Source organism: Ischnura elegans, chromosome 7, assembly GCF_921293095.1.
Source record: "Ischnura elegans chromosome 7, ioIscEleg1.1, whole genome shotgun sequence".
Classification (NCBI taxonomy): Eukaryota; Metazoa; Arthropoda; class Insecta; order Odonata; family Coenagrionidae; genus Ischnura; species Ischnura elegans.
This window is the reverse complement of record NC_060252.1, coordinates 108,866,368-108,889,231: the sequence shown is the minus strand read 5'-3', so window position 1 is coordinate 108,889,231 and position 22,864 is coordinate 108,866,368. Positions and strand designations below refer to the sequence as shown.

Here is a 22,864-nt window from a genome sequence, read left to right as displayed (position 1 = left end):
TTCTCCGTTTTATAACTATCTGAATCACTACCACATGTTACAAAACGGCACAATGTGGTGAGGAACGGACATCAAAGCATCTCAGAAGAGGCGTCCAAGGAAAAAGAAAAAGATTTTCATTGTGTCCTACCTTGCAAGTAGGGGATCAGCTTGCACATGGCGCCCCCGAAGACGAAGTCCCTCAGAATGGCTCCCACCAGCGTGAACGGCACGCACAGCAGTCCAAGGAGAAGATCTGCCACGGCCAGGTTGAGCAGGAAGACGTTGGTGAGGGACCTCACCCTCCAGGACCCGGCGACCGACACCCCTGACGACGGGCCGTCCATGCCCCTAGACGCCTTCCACATGAGTCTGGCGGGGAAGCGGGGGAGAAGCCGGGGCGCCAGCGTTCCGATGACCAGCACATTGCCCACCACCGCCAGGCATAGGATGACGGCGTAAGCCGGGATGTGCACCCAGCGGAGGATGTCGTAGCCGGAAGCGGGGGCCTGGACCACGGCAGGGGTCACGGTCGCGTTTAGTAGGGTGGGCACCGTGTGGTTGAGGTCAAAGGCGCTGGTGGAGAAGGGGAAGGGGGAGTCCGTGACCCCTAGGCTATCGTTGTAGGTCACCTCTGCCGTGTACTGAAGGAAAGGGAATTTGGAATCTTCGATCCGCGTTCCTATTTCGATCAGGTCATCTCCCTGGTCGATCGCTGGGTTGTACGGGGACGACCACGATGTCGAGTTGATTTCGTGATCGGTTGCTTTATCTCTCTCCTCGTTTACGTCTTCTCTTCGTCCTTGAAAGCCTTTTGTCATCGCCCACTTGGTCTGTGATTCCTTGCCGATTTTTCTGAACAACCTGTTGAGATCGGAAGTCCTGTTCTCCAGTTTCACGGAATCGTGACTAACGATGCTCATTTTGATTCCTTCACTTTCTTTGGAAAATTCTTTGATGAAAAAGCGAAACTTATGCTCCAACGTCACTTTTATCTCTATTGTTCGGTCATTACTTTGTGCATGAGGTTCATTAACGCTCTCATCTCGGAGGAGCACAAGAAGAATTCAATATATTACATGGGATACAATTTATTAAATTAGTTCATTTAATTTTAAATTGGCTGAGGTGCCTTATTCGCATATCTTACGTAAATCTTTAAGTGATTTCGAAATATATTTTATTAGCTTTATGCTAGTTTCTGTTATTTTCCTCAGTTTTTCTGTGAAATTAATTTTTTCAAATGGGTTTTTTATTCTTCATGAAAAACTTTCTTCGCACTACTTGAGCTTTCGTATTTTTAAAAAATATTTTCAATATATTTTTTAAGTCGTTGTTCGTCGAAAGATCTCTGTCATATATGCTGATGACTTTCGAGTATTGATCAATAAATAATTTTAAAACCTTGGTAGCACTTTAAGGTAAATTAATCCTTAAATCCCCATTACATATATTTTCACAATAAGGGGGATTGCGTCTGTGAAACATTTTGGATATCAGGTCCCATGATCACATACAATCACTTCCTTTCATCCTTGGGCGCCATTTTCCTTAAGCAGACTACCACAGTAACCACATGCTCATTATTAAAATTTCATTTTTGTGCTTACTATTATGTTTAAATTTATCATGAATCGAAGTGAATGACACCCTCGTCTAAATAATTTTTGTTGATTAAATTTACTTGAGATGAGGTAGTGTTAAAATTAACGTAACTCTGCCTTGCCTTGAAAATTGTAGCGTTGCTATGCGCCTCAGAGCATTGCAAGAAATATTTTGGTAACGAAATGCTGATAATGCCTGTTTTTAAGCTCCATGTTGATGCTAAAAAGTTTAACTTTACGTAAATCCAATGTTGCAACTATATTCATGCAGGGCATCTATGTGCGTTTTAAGTCTCTCTGGTAAACGCGCAGATATTTCGAACGTTGTCGAAAGAAATTAATTTTTAGAAAATCTGTGGGATACTAAACCATTATAATGCCGTAATTGGAATATAATATTAAAATAAACTTTCAATGCTTGAAAACATCAATAAGAATACTTTAAACGCTCGTATTACGTACACATAGCAGCCACATGGAATTCACGGAGGTGTAACGATCTCACTTAACGGTTGAAGAACCTACTATTTCCACGTTTTAAGGAAAGATTAGTTTAAATAGAGCTTTTTTTTAATAATTGGCAGTATTTTGGATGTGACATTATTTGAATATGAGTATTGCATTGTCATGCGGAGCAACACTAACACAATTTACTGCCCTTTCGTTCGCGTTTCAAGTATAAGCTGTGTCGTTGTAATATACTGCTTCCCGTTCTTGGTGTGAAAGTTTTCTACAGTATATTCGAATGATGACGGAGTTAACGTGGTCAATTGTCTTCCCCAATGTTGAATAATATTTTTTAATTATTCGTGGCTATTAGCTCCATTGAGCATCCAGCGATCTGATGTAATTATTTTCTGCTCCGTGCAAGATAATCCTTCTCCTTACTAAGTGACTCGTACTTTAAGTTTTTGATTTCCTTCTTGTATCATTTTGATTGAATGTTAAAGATATAGAACTTCAATTTCTTCATAATATGTTGAAAAAGGCTATGATTTTTCAATATTTTACGTTTGTCTAAAATGGACGAAGTCTACCACTTTAAAATTATTTCATTCCATAACTTTGGAGGGTTTTTTCATAACTTTTAATGGAACGGCCTTTTTTCGCATATATCATTCATTTGTGGATATTCTTGCAGATAATATGTAGCTGTTGGCGAATTTGGGAAACAATCCCAAGCGATGCACTATACACAAGTTTTTAAACGATTGACACTTCCAAACTTGCCATGGCACAAGATTAAAGCCTCGCTAACCATTCTTCTTTCGTCATCACTCCTCGTTTTTCGGCGAAAAATACTGTTTCCAAACATTATAATTTATCAAACGCATGCATGCACTTTAATTGTGTTCAATGCTGTTTTTTCTCCTAGTTGTTGTGAATAAGTAGACCAAATAGTTTACATTGGTTTACACAAACACCACGAGAACCGGTGACGGAACGTACCCTCGAAAATGTGCGCATGTAAGGTTGTGCTGTAGGGGATAACACACACACACACACACGGAAGTAAAGACGGGTAGTTGAAGTCTGGCGGCGGAGTCCGGCGACGTCTTGTGTCGTTCCTCGGTGAGGAGCGCGTGCAGGTGGCGTTGCGAGCGGAGCGGAGCGTCGGACTTCGCGGACTGGTGAGATTTCGCGGCACGGCGGAGGCGGCCTTGCCCGTCGGAGGGCACGGAGGGGAGAGTCATGAGGGCGCAGACTCGGAGCGTGGGTGGAGGGGAGCTGCGTGAGGGATCGCCGGAAGGGTTGCGAAGGTCGAATGAAAGCTTAGCGGGCCAAGTTCGAGGACGGATAAATCACGAGATGCGCCCCGGGAGGTCACTTGAAAAATCACGATTGAAAACGGCTCTGTGCACTGCTGTGATGCAGCCATTATGACGCCTGACCTTCATCCTATCATGCGTAATCATCCTCTATATTATTTCTACTGTAAAGAAACCTTTTTCTCAACTTATACGCAACCAAACTCTACAAATGAGGTACCAAAATGCACAGAATTTATCAGAGAACATGCAACGGCATATCTAACTTCCTAAATATTGCTATTGTTTCCTAAAATTGGTTAAAAAAATAATCGATTAAAAAAAAATAATAATCGATTCCGGCAAGATTGTCCTCATCCCAAGAATGCAGTTAACGCCGTCGTATCCCACCATGCCTTTTAATTTGACTCGCAGACAATTTCCCATTAAGGTTTCCTATGCGATGACTATAAACAAGGCTCAGGGTCAGACTTTGCAAAGAGCTGGCTTATTCCTGCCTGACCCTGTTTTCTTTCATGGCCAACTTTATGTAGCATTCTCTAGGGTAAGATCTTTTCAAAATATTTTTGTTAATATTAAGGAAAACGCTAAACAAGTATTAACAGAGGATAGTGTAATTACTTCCAATGTTGTGTTTAAAGAGGTCCTCTGACCTCAATTTGTGCATGAACATTCCAATGAAATTTGTACATAAGACCCTGCCTTTTTTTCTACATTTTAAAATTAGAAACGCGCCTATCCCTCTGTGGACCTGCATTGAAAAGAGCGGGGGAAGTCCGCTGGGAGCGGGCGCACCTCGCTTGTATTATATATTTATACATCAATAGCATTACTATGCAGCATTTAAAAACTTTTTTTACGACTAATTCACAAAAAAGGACATTTTTTGTGTATTCGGTGGTTTGAGAATAAAATTTTAAAACATTTTATTCTCAAACCACCGAATACAGCTCATATTGGCCACTTTATATCGGGATATATACATATTTAAAAATTTATCAAGCAAACGTTAATGAAAAACCATGCTCTGGACAGGGGAAAAATACCCAGGTGGGACTCAAATCTGCGACTTCTGGATTGGCAACTCCGCCGCCATCGAGTCCGTCAAAAAATTCTGCGATTCAAATTATTACGAAAACCAAACAAAAATGAAACAAAATCCAAATTTTATTGCCAAATCATTAAAATTACCCAATTCTATTTTGATCTATTCATTATTTTGCAATTTCTGCAATCATTTCATGTCATTTATTTTTTTTAAATATTAATTTTTAAGTTTCCTTTTTCACACAAACATCGCATTAGACTGAAAACGAAAAAAATACGTGGCAATTTTGAAATGTCTTTGTTATGTGACTAGTTGGGGTGTTTTGCTCACCGTTACAGCTAATTTTAAACGTTCAATCGGCGCGTTAATTATCGTGAGAGAATCTAAATCGTAAATTCTAAATTGTTACGAAATGTAAGGCGAACTTTTATCTGCATCGATTTATCTCGTGGGGCATAAATTAGGTGCTGAAAATTATGAAAATCGATCAAAACTAATTCCTTTATTTTCGCGGTCGGAGGTGCATTTTTTAAGGTGCATACCGTGAGGAAAAGCAAAAGACTTCAGAGAAAAAGGCGAATGAGTGTCTGACGTTGCGATCTGACCATGATGAATATCTTTGCTAGTGACGCATTTTTCCTTTGAAGCATGTGACAACCTTGACACATTCAGAACACATACCCTTTTTAAAGCCTACACTTTCATCATAAATGCTAAGTAAAACTGTGAAAAATGCTAAAAAATTAATTGTAGTTCACGTGCACTCACGGTATCTTGAATTAACAAAAATTATCTCCTTGTAAATTCGAGAGCGGAATTTTCCTTTACAAAGAAATGGAAAAGGTTGTTCAGGGAACTGTCATTTCACCCTTAATGTTTCTTAATAACAGCCAAATATTTGAAAAGTTATACATTACGAAAATAGCATGTTGAATGGTAGTTATTTGTACAAATTAATGATAGTAGGAGTAAGATGGCTTCATAAAAAGCATATTGAGCAAAACTTCCAATAGTGAGTATAAATTATCACTCATTTTCCAGTTTTATGGACACAATATCCGAATATCATCAACATTAGTCAACTATCCTAAAACTGGTTTGACGCATATCTCCATTCCGCTTTCCTATCTTCTAACATATTGATAGTGACGCACCTTTTGTAATCTGTCCTGTGTAACTCATTCGTTGCTTTCCTTTGCCCTTCTACCCTTCCACCTGTCTTCTTCTAAGATTGTTTTCATCAGGCCATAATGCTTTATAACGTGACTTACATTCAACTGATATCTGGCCATAAAAATATCCATATTTTTCCAAGTCATCTTCAGATAATGATCTGTTTCGCCAAATCTATTAAAATTACAACCATAGAAAAAAATACGACAACAGGTAAAAAACTTGACTCACTCCTTTTTATATCTTGAATCTGCATTTTTGGGTACAAACTTAATCACAGCTACTTGGTTTTCAATTCAACTCTGCATAGTTCTACGACCATTATAAAACACTCCAATTTATTTAAAAAAGCATTGCATTTCGTTCCATGTGAACTCCAAATTGACTGATGGTGTTTTGACTGATTGACTGATTGCATGGTCTTTCTCTCTCATGAATCTCTTCAGAATCTTTGACGCCAGTGCCGTCAGGCTTATAGTCTTAAAATCTTTTTTTTTCTGCCCTCCACTTTTAATTGCAATGATTATGTTCTTCTCAAAGTTTTGCGCTTAGTTTTATTCCGTCGTAAAACTTTTCGGGGGACCTCCTTATCACCTCACTTTGTCTTCGTTTTCAATCCAAACATTTCCATACTTGTCCCTTACGGTATTGCATCTTTTACTCCGTTCCTTGCTTGAAATTGCTCCTCACTATTCTGTACGCTTTTTCCTTGTACGAGTTGTTTTTGCGCATCCTCGCATATGTTGTTCTACGCTTCTCTAGTTTTCCTCGCTTTGAAAAAAATCTTGCTCTCTATCATGTTGTAGCAACCATGCCCTATCTCAGTTTTTAGATTCATTCATTCATTTTACATTCATTCATTTTACATTCATTGATTCACATTTTTTTACTCTCTCTGTTTTTTAATGAGTTCAAGGACTTCATACGCGATCCTTGGCTCTTTCTTATTAAATTTTCTTCCTTCTAAAATTTCTCTGGCAGCCACCTCCTGAAGCCCACTTTTGATATCTGTCCAGATATTCTCCACTGTTCTCTCAGTCTTAGATCTTAATATATACTACTACTTGATATGCATGATGATTTTTTGGCTCCTTCTGTTACTCTGACTGCTAGGAGTTTTTTTTACTGATTTCTATATTTTCTTGAACTTCAGGTGGCATTCCACTCCAAAAGACTCCCTCTTCAGGCCACTTCGTTACACTGATTCCTGGCATGTCGGGGTTCAATCTTTGCATTTCCGCATTAAGATTTTCTAGCTTACCGTGGAGTCATAAGCGGTTTCACGTTCCTTGTCCCAGTGCTCATAATTTTATCACAGTTGACCGATGTACCCTCTCGGGTAGTCCCGGCCCAGACAATGGAGAACTAGTTTACCTCCGTAATATTTTTCCTGAAGGGTTCCATCATGTCTCATGTATAAAATTGGAGTAGCTACGACTACTTGGTATAATAAAGTTGTAAACCCTTGCCTTCCATATCGCAGTACTACTGCCGCTAAAGTCATTGTTACCACGACTGCAGCGAAATGAGTGTTGGTGTACTGAACAATGTGCACTCCAACCTGGCAAATATGAAGAAGACCTGCTACCCTCTCCCCCGGGCGATGGGAAGCTTAATAGGGTAGTTTCCTTCATCAAAGAAAATGAAAGGCATTGATTGCGATTCCTTACCCACCAGTAGTGTATTCACAATATACAAATTATTTGTTTTGAGAAATCCCGGTTTAGACGCATGTCAATGGTCAATTTTAAGCGCATTTGAAAAAGGCCAGATTGAAGCCCATGCGATACCACTCTACGTGACGGCACAGGGACCTAGTTTCTATACGAGTAGATAGGAGTTTTACATCGTCTGAGATTACCAACGCATGCACGAGGCACAGAGCTCAGGGAAACATGTCTTCATAATCACACATTAAAAATACCTCAGGTCGGAAAGTTTTCTTCGTTTGATAGGGTATTAATAATCCTTATTTAGGCCAAGCGCTACCTGCTACCAGAGCACTCTGCTACCTGCTAGCAGCCTGCATCGTATCAGCGCTCAAAGCCTCGCCCCAAGGTCACCTCACACGGCGACAGCGGGAACCAGAATTACGTTACTCGGGCTTTTCCCAGCATTCATACTTAGCCGTCGCGTTTTCGCGCACTTGAAAATTTTCACTTTTCATTTAATCGTGAAAATAGATATCGTCATTAAAAAATCTAAAAGCGTGAAATACGTTCTCCAGGAGTATTAATCTTGTGATTTAGGCAATACAAAATAATAGGAAACCACCCTATTGTTGGCGGCTTCCTATATCGTCAAGTCATGGCATCTTCACAGGCTTAATGTATAATATTGATGACCCATCTTACCCAGGGATAGACTCATGCCACCGCGGAATGCCGACACTTTTTGTCCAAAGCTGCTTATGTAACAAGTTACTATCTTATACCACAGCTGATCTATATATCTAGAGGCTGACTCACCATTTGCCTCCCTATGGACGAACTCTGTGGCTCAGAGCATAACCGTAAAGGAAAAACAATAATAATCAAAGTTTTTATAGTATTTCCCTGAAATTTCAAAAAATGTCGATTTTATGAGAATTGAGTCTTAATAAAATATTTTGGTGTGCTTTATCAAAGGCATTTTTTCGATTCACAACTGCTATACGCTTAGAAGAAATACGGAAAAATGAGGCAGCCTTTCAAATAATAGAGCTTCAAATTTTTCCATTTTGCACCTCCAATAACTTGTTTAATCCGGAAAAATGCCAGTACTTCGTTATTACTAAAAATAAATAAATAAATCTAAATTGGTCAACGAGTCTGGAAAGAGCTGAAATTTTTATACTGCCAAATTTATAAGCCTTTTTTCCTAGAGATATTGAATTTTGTATATTTTTTAGCATATTTTTGATGAATCGGCATAAAAAGTCTCTGATAATCAACCATGTTCTTTCCTATTTTAGATGCTAAATTGGGTTTTTTACGGTACATGCCGACTTAATCTCAGTTTCAAATGAAAATTGCCCAACACCTGCACTTTTCACACACTATCTCCACATAAATTACTCAATGAAGTCATTTTCTAATCAATATATGGCGTCCTTCCTCCTTCGCGAACTGCATGCACAACGAAATCCTTCAGGAATTGCATAGTAAACTCATCGTTGAAATGATCAAGTTGCTCCATTGTCATGCTAGTGTTTCCTTTTTAATTTACCTCTCATGACCATTTACAGTATTATTTAGTAATTCACGCATCGATTTCACTTGCTTCCATAATTTTGGTCTCGACTGGAAACATGCTTATATTGCACGAATAGAAGACACTGGTATTTTTTGTTAGGAGAAACGCGAGCTAAGATATTTTTTCTGCCAAATTATATATATATTCTTAAAATGGACTAGTTGAAACTAGAGGAAACAAAATTTTAAATGGACACAACGAGTGCATCCACCAAAGTATTCATAAAAACAGCGGCAACGCCCCAAAAACGCCTTTTATGGATGAAAATGGTTTTATGAGAGAAAACGGATGCATAATTTGAAACGCTTTGTTGTGTCTACTATTTGAGCGAATCCTTTGTCAATCGCGGCTAGGTCTCCGACCACGCCTTTTCATGAGTAGACGAAAATATGCATTTTATTGGAGGCAAAATCATTACTTGAAGTATCTATTTTGCTGTTCCCCAAGGATAGAGCACAAATTATTCTGTTCCATGAATAATGAAAAAATGAAATCCCATGCATTCATAAAAATGATCGTTTGGTTTATGCTGTTGGAAAAGCAAGGAGGAATACAAACATATATGTGAAAATGACGCAGAGCCATAGGACATCTGTAGAGTTGACTACACACATGAAATCCGCGATTTTCATTTTGACTCCCATCAAATGATCATTTGTCTCTGATAAAATTGTTAACCACGTTGGGCACAACTTCCCAGAATTCCATTTGTCTGCTTTTGCTCCCATATTAAATTCCTTGCGTCGCAAACGGTAATTAAGAGTTTCTACGTTTTTCGAATTGGCGCTCTGGATGTCACCTTTATGAAATATTTTCATGGACAATACCTAAGTACCTTGACATTCAAGTGCACGTTTCTATCTTCATTGTCTTTTGATGCAATAGAAACTCTGGCAGCTCAATATTAGGAAATAATCGCGATTTCGACATCTTGGTGTCGTCTGCTTAAATAACAACGGTTTTTTTTCCATCTGGTATGGCGTTAATGTACCGAATGACATGGCGGGTCTTTCTTTATGACCGCTTATTATTCCTGGTGGCACTAATTCTAGCTATCAATAATAGCTTATGCCGCAATTAATAGTCATCTTTCAATTGAGTTCACCATAAGATATTTTTAGTGTCTTTTACTTTGTTCATGATATTGGGAATGTGTACTCTGTACAGGTTAGGAAACTATGAATGGGATAATAATTTGCAGATACTTAACTTTTTGTCAGAAAACCTTTAAGACAATATTCGTTATAGTTTATGTTTCATGAAAGCCGTATCCATAATTCCATTTCCTCCTCTGATTTTAGTCAGGATAACAAGGGAAATTGATTCTATGAATTTTAACTTCCACAATACGGAATGATCCTTTATATATAAAAAATTCCTATATTTTAGTATCGGTATATTAATTTTCTATTCAAGGTGATAGTTTATTCATCGGTTGGTAAACGATAATTAAGATTTTAGATTTCTGTGCCAATCCAAAATTTTGTGTCCGGAGAAGGGTCAAAAAGCAAGAAATGGTTTTCATATGAACTAAGGTGGGGGTTTAAAAACCATTCAGCAAAGGCCCGGACAATATTGACGTAAACTCAACGTCTGGAGAGAGCACATTGTCTCGTGGTAGCTGAGACGCTGAGCATTATATACGGGATGGTGGGAACTTGAAGATGTGCTCCATGGAACTCGAGGGATGCTTTCATAAGAAGGACATCAAATCTCTGATAAGCCAAGGCCTGTTCGAAGGAGGACAACAGCGCAGCATTGTCTCCTGGTTGCCGCAATTCGAGACAAAGGAAATCCACTAGTATTCTCTCGAACAGAAGGCAATGGTAAATAAAGGAGTAGTAGATCTAACGGTCGATGCTGTGATTCGGAACTATTAAGCCCCATCCTCATTTCCCTAACATGAACTCCTGGACATATTGCAACCAACCACACTCCTAGTTTCCCACATCGGATTGAAAGCGTCATTATGTTCATCAACCCGTTCCTTTCTATGACTTTTATTTACTTTAAAACTCTACTATCTTTTCCTCTGCGACATAAATAAATATGGCGCTGCTCCTCGGAAATACGCCCTTTCAATTCTTATCGAACAAATGAATAATATTCATCAAATGTCAAAATTGATCTTCTTTCCACTTTGGAGGTTTACTGAGAAATGATTCAGCTTCCACTTTCCCTGAAATTTCAAAAAATGTCGATTGACTAGCACCAACTCCAAAACCTAAATAACAACACTAGAAAATATTATGTGTACTTCGCAGTTAATAGTCCCAAACATGTGGCCTTCCCATATATATATTTTTTTCTGAATCATAGCAGTTTATTGTTTCGTAAGAGTATTTTCTGGAAACTTTTAACACCTTGCAAGTAATAGTTTGTAGTGGAAAATATCATGTAATATTTGTGTGAAAAGAAGCTCATGCAATTTATGTATTAATTAAAGAGTGAGTACAGCTTCTAAGCAATCTTACATGTCAAAGGTAAACCAATATTACAATTTCTTATGACATATTACCGAATAAAGGGGAACGTGCTTTTATTATTAATTTGAAACCTTAGTGTTTTTATAACTCATGATTATGTAAAAGGTTTACCAATCCTTATTATTTTTTAGGTATCGGCATATTATCGGTCCCTATAATAATGGTTTTTTATATATTATCTTTTATTTTCATAAAATACTGCGAAGACAACACACTCATATGTGATTTTTAACGTTAAAAAGTATAATAGAGTATATATCTTAATAGAGTGTATTTATTGCCATTGGCAAACAGCTGCACGATTCGGAAATCGCTTCTAATCAATTCTAGGATTCGAAATGCAGGAGCAGTAATTTCCTCTCTGCCCTCATGCCTTTTATTCGCATCTTTCATTATTCCCGCTTTTCATTTTTGATTTAAATTTGTCTAATGTTGAAATCTTCATTTGTGCGTTGAACACTGATCAGTGACCAAAAAATAAGCTGTGTGACTCATATTCATGGGAATTAAATGCTTTCAACTTCGCGTTTACTAATCAAAATTGAATTTTTCTAGGTCGTCCATATGAGTAGTCATTCTTGTGCTATTTAAAGGACGGAATGCATCTGAGATGCACATAGCTGGATTGAATTTGGTCTTTCCTGCTGATTTCTCTCAAACTAATCTCATTGGTTTTTAAATCTACTGGCCGTTCTTTATTTAAAAGGGATGACATTCCGATTTCCTCAAAAACTAATTTAAAATTTGCGCCGAATGATTTACTGTATCAACCTAAATACAACAAAATTTTTAGAAACTATAAAAATAAAGTTTACTGCCAAGGAAAATTACCAACTTTACAGCGTTTGTTTAGCTTACCTTCTTTGATTTTCAAAAGAAAAGTATTACTTTAAGATGCCATAATTTGATACATGATAATGAAAGAAGACTAAGTACATGGTTTTGAGAAAAAATGATGGGTTTGCTAGTGGTAAAAAATACAGGGTAGTGAGGAGCAAGATTCTTTTTCCGAAATATTCCGCGAAATGCGGTGCCAATTGTAGTTAATCAGTTTCATTTGCGTGGCCAAGTATAGCCAAGTGGTGCGTTCAGTGGAGGACATCTAATTACAAAACCTGATGTTTTCTTATTTTTCAATTTTACGCAACGTTTATCTAAATTGCAGGACTGCGTAATTTTTATCTATGCTTTGGGCATTTATTTAACTACTATGTTTGACTAGCGTTTCTTTAAATGCATTCTTTGCCTCAAAAATTCATGCGCTTAGCTGCTTCGCTGCTCACCCTGCTATTGTGTTATGAATTATTAGGTGTTTCAACTGCCATTGGGGTCCTGGGGCAAGTGTCCGCATGAGGACTCTTGCCCAACGGGTGCTTACTCCTGCCTCTCTTTATACCATTAATTTTTTTAGCATCAAAGTTTCTTCTATAAATATCACATGTTTGTTTTGATAATTTTGTGAAAGAAAATGTGAAACTGTAAGAGAAAAACCGGTCGGAAAGCATTAGGACAATAACTATTGGAGGTAGCTACACTGAGGAAGAGCGGTGAAGAATCCACACATTCTATTGCAGCTGGTCTTAATATTGAAGAATTTAATTTTCTTTAACGCCTTAAGACGGTGTGTAGCAATAGAAAATATATCATTTAATGATCGGGAATTCGAAAAATATTACTTAATTCCAGATTTTTGGATACATTTCATTCGTAGATGTGCATAATACTGACATCTTTCGTGCTAACTACCATATTACAGGCATGATTGGACATTTTCCCAGTCCTCATTTTACCGAGCAAGCGTTTGGAAAAATAATGTTGAAGCTAGAGCATCTCCAAAAAGTCTTTATTCATCAATTCATCATAAACGAGTGATTCATCAATTCAAACATTCGTATTAACAGACTGACATATTTTAAGGAAAATGCAAAACACTTTGCTCAAGATCCAGTCTCGCTAATTTTAGACAACCACGTTTCACTTGCTGCAATACGCATCCAACAGGCAATTTATCATTGCCTGTTGGATGCGTATTATTGCCCCTGTTTGACTTATTTTCTATTCGTAACTCTTCATAATCTACTTTTATTTTATATTGTAAAAAAAGAGTCACCTCCATTATAAATATGTGCATTTTTGGAGGTTTCCTGTATAGTAAATAAATAAAATTGCATTGAAGTGTAATTAAATTTGTGCAATTAACATTTATCAAATATAGAAAAATGTTTTCTTGAATAAAAATGGAAAAATAAGTCTGTATAAGCACCGAATTTTGGGAAATGACATGATTATTCATATTGATATTTTTTTTAATAAAACAAGGACTTAAAAGTTGAAAAAAAACGCGGAATAAAACAGTACTAATTCCCGTGCATGTTTTTCTATGAATATTATGATACCTTTTTAATGGTATTTCATGAGGCTTATCCTCCAAAAAACTCTTTGCAGGATATTTGATTGTTTTGAACTAGAGAATTAGAATTGAATAGCTGTAAGGGTTGCAGTGAGAGTGTTTTCATTTGGTATGTCGAACAAAATTGGAGCACCTATGTAAATGCGGTTAGATATTAAGGTCAATGCAAATGAGCGCTATAGCCCTTTATACTAAAGTTGAAGTTAGAATCGTTTGTAAATACCGTAGTAATGAACTTATTCCCCGAAATGTTACCAAATATGATCTCAGTTATTGCTATTCTAATTAATTTACGCCAGTTTAGCAAGAAGGAGTGATATTATTCATGGACTTTCCACTTGTTGATTCTTCACGGAAGGACATTATCTAGGCACAGATGTTGATTGCGCAATGATAACAAAACTGTCGCAGCTGTTATGAAGTCCGGCATTATTATAGTGCTTCCTGTACTCAAGGTCAAGCTCACACAGGCCAGGAGTGCCAGTTTGGAGACTTGGATGCATTGGCCAGGGAGAAATTCAGCGATCAAGCTCCAGGTCTGCACCCTCGTTAGAGCACTACATTTTGTTTTAGCTGTAAACGGCTGGTGTCCTAACAACCCATGCCACACGCCTTTTAGGCGGCTTGCGGGGTATTATATAGATGTAGATGTAGACACTCGGTGGATTATGGCCTTGGTTTCAGGGTGATTGGTGGCGAGGATGGCTCATTTTGAGAATTTTTTCTCGAAGAGAACTGCTATACCTATTGAGGGTTGTCCAAATCTATCGATTTTTTACATATACTATATTGAAGATTAATTAATATTGCTTGCGATATGGTGGTTTTAGCCGAGGACACAGAGTCATTGCAGATATTGGTAACAGGGTCGAAGGAAGGAATGGAAACATATGGAATGAAAATAAACGTTAAGAAGACTAAAGTGATGAAAGTGAGAAATGTAGATGGTATGAGGGTGAAGACAAAAGAAGGTGAAATACCGAATGTGAGAAGCTTTAGCTACTTGGGAGCTTTGTTAACTGAAGACTGGAAAAGTGCAGGAGAAATAAAAAGAAGGATAGGAATGGCGAAATAGGTTTGCAAGAAGAAGAAAAGAGCCTTGTGTAACAAGGCACGGGAATTAAAATTGAGGAAGAGATTGGTGAAATGCTATGTGTGGAGTGTGTTTATGTATGGATGCGAGACTTGGACGATGGGGAAGAGAGACAGAGACAGGATTGGGGCGTTTGAGATGTGGGTTTGGAGGAAGATGGAGGGAATACGGTGGACGGATCGAGTTAGGAACGAGCAAGTGTTAAATAAGATTGATGAGAAAAGAACGTTGATGGACCAAATAAATCAAAGGAAGGATAGCTCGCTGGGACATTTGATGAGAGGGGATGGAATCTTGAAAGTAGCTTTGGAGGGATCGGTGGAAGGGATCAGAAGAAGGGGAAAGAGAAGGCTGAAGTTTATCGACAGCATAAGAATATGAAGGTGTGGAGACTTGAAGGAGATGGCCGGAGACAGGAGGGAATGGAGACAGCATTGGCGCGGGGGACCTGCCGACGGGCAGAACACCACAAGGTGATGATGATGATACAACACTTCAACTCAGCCCCCGAACTTCTCTTCCCAGCCTCCTCTTCGGGGAATACTATTCTTTTCTAGGTGCTGTGCAAGAATAAACGCACTTAATTCAACTGACCAATCTTTCGAATTATAGCCCATTTTCGCATAGTAATTTTACTTGTAGACCACCGCTTAGTTACTTAATTTGCTATCATTAAGAATCGAATACTAAATCTAGAGATCAAGTAATCGAAATATAGAATCTAGAGATCAAGTAATCGTCCAAAGATCTCGTAGAAATATCGTGCATAGGAATATTTTATGAAGGGTTGAATTTCAGCGAGCTTATTTATTTACGCCATTTAAATTCAGCCATACCCCTGAGAAACTAATAAAATTTTAACTGTTTATTAACTGGAAGCAATACTTTTATTTAATTAGTACCTATTTATTCCTTTCACTCAGTAGGTTTTCGTAGGTTTTCGCAGGTTTTTCACGCCCCCCTTCTTGTGTGGGCGTTTTCCTGCTGTGAGTTTTTTCGCTGAAGGATACTAAACCCTTATCCTCATATTTTTCCCACAAACAGAAATCTTTTTTCCACAGCATTTTCACATACAGTTGTTCATATTTTGGCAAGTCACAAATATTGTATATTGTATAACATTTATATTGTAAACGTTTGTCTATTATTTTTTAATATATTTGCATTGACGCTATGGAGGGGTTAGGTGGAAGAGGGGAATTCCTAGTATCAACCTCGCCCGAATAAAGACATTTTATTGTTATTATCATTATTTATTGAATTTTATGCCTGAAGATGCGAACAAAAATTTTCAGTACACGCGACTGTATTGCGTCCCTTTCCAGGGAATGGAGCACTTCATTTCATGCTTGCCAACAGTTATATCGCGATTCCTGTTCTAATTCTTCTCTCATTCCATAAAATTAAGTCATTCTTGCCCTTGAAATAAATGGAATCACTCTTGCTATGCTGACCTCAATGTAATTGGCAATTGGCCTGAGCAACTCTATGCCGCTTCATAGAAAAAATATTATTACTAATGTCTATCAAGTTGACCAGTAGAACACCACAAGATGATGCTTGGGATAATGTCCATCTGTTAATTCAAGCAGAATAAGGTAGTCCTCGTGCATACATTTGTTCAACCCTTGTATTTAAATAATTTCGCTTCATTAATAACTAATGTTGAAAATGGAACCTAAACATTCTAGTTACATGCCCATGTTTTTCTGTTTGACAACTGAATGCGGTGCCTCTTAGTCATCATCTTTATAGGCGTAAACCAATCTGCACCTTGTGACCACCGCATGCTCTTATTCTGCAGGTAATGGCCTAATTAGTGCATTTTTCAAGTCGTTGCAGAAGACCAGATTTGAAATTCCAACGGAAGCGAAAAAAAAGTAGGAAGTTTGCCAATTAGTGTCAGAGCTAGCACCGCATATATGAATTTTATTCAGAATTTTTATCAGGACTGTTTTTATGCCTTTATATAAGTGGTGTTATCTGGCAAAGCGCATATTTTGGGGGGCAGGGAAATCTAATTTTCCATTTTTAAAGACTTACTTTGGGTTGCACTCTACATGACCACGGGAAGGAAATCCAGTCTAAGAGAAATGAAATTAATGAGATCATATTTTACTAGCTATTAGACCTTATCCCGCAGCATATTACTTTAATGAGTCGACTTCATGTTCACTGTCATTTGATACGTGATGACATATTAGACACCTGTTTTTGCGTATGCCCCTTGTAAAATCTCCAGACAATTAGAGATAGTAGTTTTAGGGGATTATTCATCAAATTCAGAAATACTGAGTGTGGAGGCCAGGTTTGGACGTGGTTGACAGTGTCATGCATTGGTAGGATCCCGGAAGATATATACATTATAGGATATTTTAGAGGACATTTATAGGATGTTTGAGGAGAATATAGGATATTTGACTACATTATGTTGATTGGTTATGCTATGAATGGCATTGGTTTCCTGAACTCCTGAGAACGGTGGGCGAGCTATCATCGAAACTTCGGAAGGAGACATGGAAAATCGTTTTTCATGCCTAACTCGAGAAATCTTCACCATCACACCACGTTCAAATTAACTAAAGAGAATAAAATTAAACTAGTATTTTGACTTAAGCGGCATTAGCTTTTGACGGTGATGGGAATGCACTTTGCGTCGTTATGTATTCTTGCATAAGGGCGATAAATATCTACCGAGTACATATACTCATCGGATCCCATTTCTCGGAAAAGGAGTTACTAGTAGGTACCGGTATCTCAGGTGATATCGCGCAAGCCAGTACTACCTCACTTGAATCCCTGTGTAAAATACCATGATACTATCGAGGGAGTTCCACGAGACTCCCGGAGACTACGCAGTCCTCTGTGGGAAATAATTCTCAACCCCACCGGGAGGTACAAAGGCAACTCACAGAGGAGCTGAAAAGGATCTCTAACGCGCACAGCACAACTAGTCATCAAACTAGGAGAATCGTGGGCGGCTTCTGCTATGAGACTGTTTGAAGAGGGAAATCGGAGTTTTGCTCTGTAGAAACTCACAAAGCCTCACTATTTTACGGGAACCTCGTATTAAAACGATCCAATAGTAGAGCCGAGAGAGGTTTAGTCATAAAAATCGGAAGCTCCTATTTTCCTTATCACGGATTAAGATAATTACGAGTAAAAATAATTAGGTCATTTTTTTGTTGATTTACGAACAAACTGGGAGCTTTTAACTCACGTTTTTAACTTCCCGCTTGCATAGAAACGCACTATAAACGTTAGGTACTTTGCTTCTGGAGTCCAGTTATAATTTTGTATACATTTGAAGGACACCACAGGTGATATAAATATAAAGAATGCCATGAGAGGCCACAAAAAACTTAAATAAAAGGACACTCGCACTTGAGGTTTCGAATTTTCTACCCGTTTGGGTCTTCGTCTGGAAGGAGACAAGTAGGGACTGAGGAGGAGAACAGACCAGAGGATGAGGAGATAATAATAAGAAGGTGGTAGGGTGGTAGGTGAGGAATGGGGGATGGGAAAGAGTAGAGGGCTATGAAGATTAGTGGGCCCTGTTAAGACCAGGCGGGTTGAAAACTTGGTGTAGCCATATGCGCGATTGTTCCAACGTTTTAAATTCTAGCGGTGAGGCGGAGGGTGGGAGGGAGGCAAATATTCCTATGTGAAAGCAATCATCAAATTCTAAATTGTGGGAAAAGGCGTGGGTAGGGACGGGAAGCGAAGCAGATTTGCAAGTAGGTTTACAAGAAGCTCGATGGTTGTTCACCCGGAGGTTGAGTGAGGTGGTGGTGAAACCAATGTAGAAGGCGGGGCAAGAATTGCACAAAAGGATATAAATTATATTACTAGTTATACAGGTGGGGTACGGAGTAAAAGGAAGCGGAAAAGTAAGAAATTTGTTAGGAAGTGACTGGGTAATGAGGATCGCACACATTTTGCACCGGGGTCTTGGGCCAACGGTCTATGAAGAGGCCTCTCAAGTGGCTATTAAGGCTAGACCTTGAGGCCAAACTGAACGTGTATGATAGGCCTGCAAAAATCCTGAGCGCAGTGAGGGGATGCTAAACAACCCTACTAGAGTGAAGAAGGCTTGGTAGGCGAGGAAGCAAGAGAATAAGACATAATTTATGGACAAAATTAAAGAGGGTGGGCTGTTTTGTGGTAGGGCAGTGCAAAATAGGAGCGTAGACGCGCAAAGTGATTATAAATGCTCCAGGTCAATCGAAGTTGAACGGTTGAATACATATATAATTATATTCTCAATATGATAAAAATTACTATTGTTACAGTATTCTACCGATTAAGGTAGGTTTCCATACTAAAGAAGTGACCTGGGAGCCTCCCTTTCCTTCCAGCACTGCCTTCTTTACTTCACTGTAAGACCTACTCCCTTTCAATATATATAACAATCCCATTCTTTTCCCTCCCCTCCCTCGTTTCCCTAACATTCTACCCTCTAATACAATTTTCAACATCCCCTCCCCGCTAAGTATTCGCTCCATCCATACCTTCTGTCTCCTCCGTATCTCATCTAAAAGCTGCCTCTCCTCGCCAACCATATCCAGCACTTCGTCGTTCCTTTTCCTCTCCGTCCATCTCACCTTCTTCATTCTTCTCCATAACCACATCTCGAATGCCTCCAACCTTCTCTCGTCTTCTTTCCTCAACGTCCAGGTTTCCGCAACGTAGAGCGCTACACTCCACATCAAATGATAAAAATAATTAATTATAAAGTTCCAATGTTATCTTATTCACTAGACAGAACTCATTCGCTTCAAAATAATGCTTACGCAAAAATTATTGCGTGGATTGACGCAACATTGCTTAGTTGCAACTTTTGCAATATCTTTGCGGATACGAGACTAGTCAAGCGCCATGTATTTCAGGGCTGCAATTAATAATGCTGGGACTATTAATTGGGGTCATTGGATCGTAGCAATGGATGCGTTGGGAGCTTCATTGGCTATCATTCTCTGTGTGGTCTGTTATTCGGCATGTACTTACGTATAAAGGCTGACATTTAAGTGGCCACTAGGCTGTAATCCATCGATTTCCTGTCCCGCGTGATAGATATGGTTGTGCGGGCTATGAATGGCATGCAGCTGAATGGTTTCACTGAAATATATCCCCACCCCTATGTCATCAGGAGTGAGAAATCCTCATATCGCTTTAAAAAAGTATTTAAAATATGCCGTAAAATATTAAATTTTAATGCTAACATATAAAAAAAAACATTGGAAGGATGACAAATTAAAAAAATTCCGATTAGAAGAAGAATTCCCTTCCCGACGTTATGAAGCTCAGAATGAACAGCACTTGGCTAACTCCGCATAAAACATTCCGTTACTTTGAATGAAATTTTTTTAGGATATGTATGCTAAAATTACTTAAGATACTTAAGCCATTCTGAACGCATAGCTGAACTACCAAAACAACATACATGAATTAGTAATACTAATATGAAAAGAGTACTTCAGTGAGCCAATTAATTCTTCTACTTAGTTAATAGTGTATCGTAATTCGTACTCGATATGCTAGATAAATATGATGATATTTAGCGCTTTATAAGTTTCAAGACAAATATTTACTGAGAAGTTATTTTTCTCCTGACCTCAATTTTTAAAGTTCAATAGTGTGTTGGGGTTTAGGTCATTAAGAATTAAATGAAAAACTTTTGCCAACGTTACAGTATATTTTATGCCCTCACCAGGGCTTCTTCGCAATGAATATGATTACATTAATTTGTTGCAAGACATTTGAGGCTATCAGAATGTTTTTTATTGTAATAAAATAAAAAATAAAAATAATTCCATTGTGAATTAACTAAAAAGAGGACACAATTAATGTGAAACAGTTTTGGCACTCGGGCTATTAGTTTTCACACCTTATAAGCTCACATTTCTGTGAAGGCTCATCGTGCCTTCGAATGGGAAAGAAAAAATCTTTATATAAATTTCAAACAAAAGAAAGGTATGCACCTAGGAAAGGAACCTGCACGACTTAATTATGTGTTATTTTACCAATAATTTAGATATTCGTGGGTGATACGTCATATTTGACACCCTAAAATCACGATCTTACAATTAGTTCATCCAAAACAAAAGTTATAAAACTAAATCATAAATATATCGAAGCAAGGGAACCTCAGTTGCAGTGAGAGAAAAGAAAACACAATTGCAATGCAAGTAACTGTAGTATGACTGCCGCTAAAAATTTGTCTTGCTAAAAAAACGAATTGCTCAATGTGTGAGCAAAGTGTGGTGCGTATTTATGTCAACGTCACTACTGCTCTTGAATCGCACCCACCTGCATCTCCGCCATCTCGCGAATGTGAACCGAATTACTAGTTTCAGCCGTCGCACAGTGGGCGGAAATCGGAAAGAGCCGGACAAAATTACAAAATGGCATTTTTTGAGTTACAAACTTGAAACTACGCGGGTATACTCAAAAATGAATGAAATTTATGGACATTTACATTATTTGACGTAGATTCTACTCGTTACTGAGATACAGAGGCTCAAACGTGAGCAAATTTCCATAAAAACGCCCGTCTTCAATTTTCTCTGACAATCTTCCAAAGTAAGTAGATGGTGCAGTTATAGGTGAATTCTTGCGGAATACAAAAACCACATAATATGTTGCCATGGTGTTTTTTCTCTTATTTTCCGTAATCTTAAAGAATATCATCGATAAATTCTCACCATGCAGTTACAAATTGGCGGATACTGTTTTTTCGACAAAGTGTAATATTTTGGTAGAGTTTCAAATGGGTTTTCGGCAAATTCACGCGGAGTAACTTATATGGGAGCATTCTTTGAAGATTTCTTGAGGTGATTATGCAGTTATGTTTGAAATAAGTTTGCGACTCCATATATTACATTGATTTTTCGAACGCGCGGCAGGGTTCGTCTCCGCGCGTCGGGAGTTGGATTAGTCGCGACGCGACGCGGCAAACGCGTTATCGTGTGCGCGACTCCATAGCCGCCGTTCCGGCAACACAAACAGAATTTTCGGGTTGCCTATGGCTAATATTTCCGTGTGTATTTGAAGCGAATGCTAAGAGCAAGGCAGGCCTTAGCTGGAAGGTTGGTGGTGATAGGAGGCTTATCACCAATTAATGCAGTTCAATGGGTGCGGAAGAGTCATGGAAATAATTTTTTTTTCTATCATCCATGAGCGATGAAACGATGTGATCAATGAGTGCAAGCTTGGAGCCTCGTTAATTTTTCTCACGAGTGATTGCTTCCTTCTATAAATGCGTACACACTCGTATGGAATATGACATCCTAGAATTATAAAACAAATCTCTTTTGACTTAATGGGATGAATATGTTATCGCTACGCTATCTCAAATACTCATATCCCCACAAAATGTCGTCTCACTGTTCGTCGGGTTCTTATTCAGGAAACACGCTCATTCTCTTGCTTTTGAATGTATGATTCTTATCGTAACATATATTTTTCAAATCTGTTTCCATTATATCTTTTCAAAGCATCACCAAACTTGAAGTACTGAAAAACATCCTATTCATTTTTTTTTTATTCTTACTAGCGGTAATAGATATTTCTGGGCCATATAATTTTTACTTTTCAGAAATATGTTTTTTTTTCAAAATTAATATTTTGCTTCAATTAATTACGCGTTTTAATAGCATTAAATAGAACGTTATGAAAATTAATGTCTCGAATATAATTAATGGTGTCTGCGTTAGCTCCCGAGTCTGCGTTAGCTCCATCCCCAATTATCTTCGCATCTAACCCAAAGGCGAATTTTTTTTATGGCGAGGGAAATATTAATGAGCGGCTGATGAATCTTAACCCAATGAGTCAAGCCCCATTGTAACTGGATACTCATTGATCCTGACATATTTTGAATGAAACTCGCTCGGATAATATAATGTATAAGTAAAAGAAAGGAGCTATTTCCCTCTCGTCCGACCGCGCCTTGAATATGCAGCGAGCGTATGGGATCCGGTGCAGAAAAACTTAATCCGCGAACTGAATAAAATACAAAGGAAGGCTGCGCGTTTCGTCAAAAACTGCCACAGCGTACAGACAGTGTTAC

The 22,864-nt window shown here is 38.2% G+C and overlaps 1 protein-coding gene across 1 annotated transcript in view; it reads right to left on the bottom strand.

The window, feature by feature from the left end:
- Window positions 1-3,195, bottom strand: part of LOC124161853 (gastrin/cholecystokinin type B receptor-like) — a 531,853-nt gene extending 528,658 nt beyond the window's left edge. Inside the window, exon 1 of the mRNA XM_046538072.1 lies at window positions 131-3,195. Coding sequence (XP_046394028.1) covers window positions 131-902 — 772 coding nt within the window. The 5' untranslated portion in view covers window positions 903-3,195. The remainder of the gene's footprint in view (window positions 1-130) is intronic.
- Window positions 3,196-22,864: the final 19,669 nt, after the last annotated feature.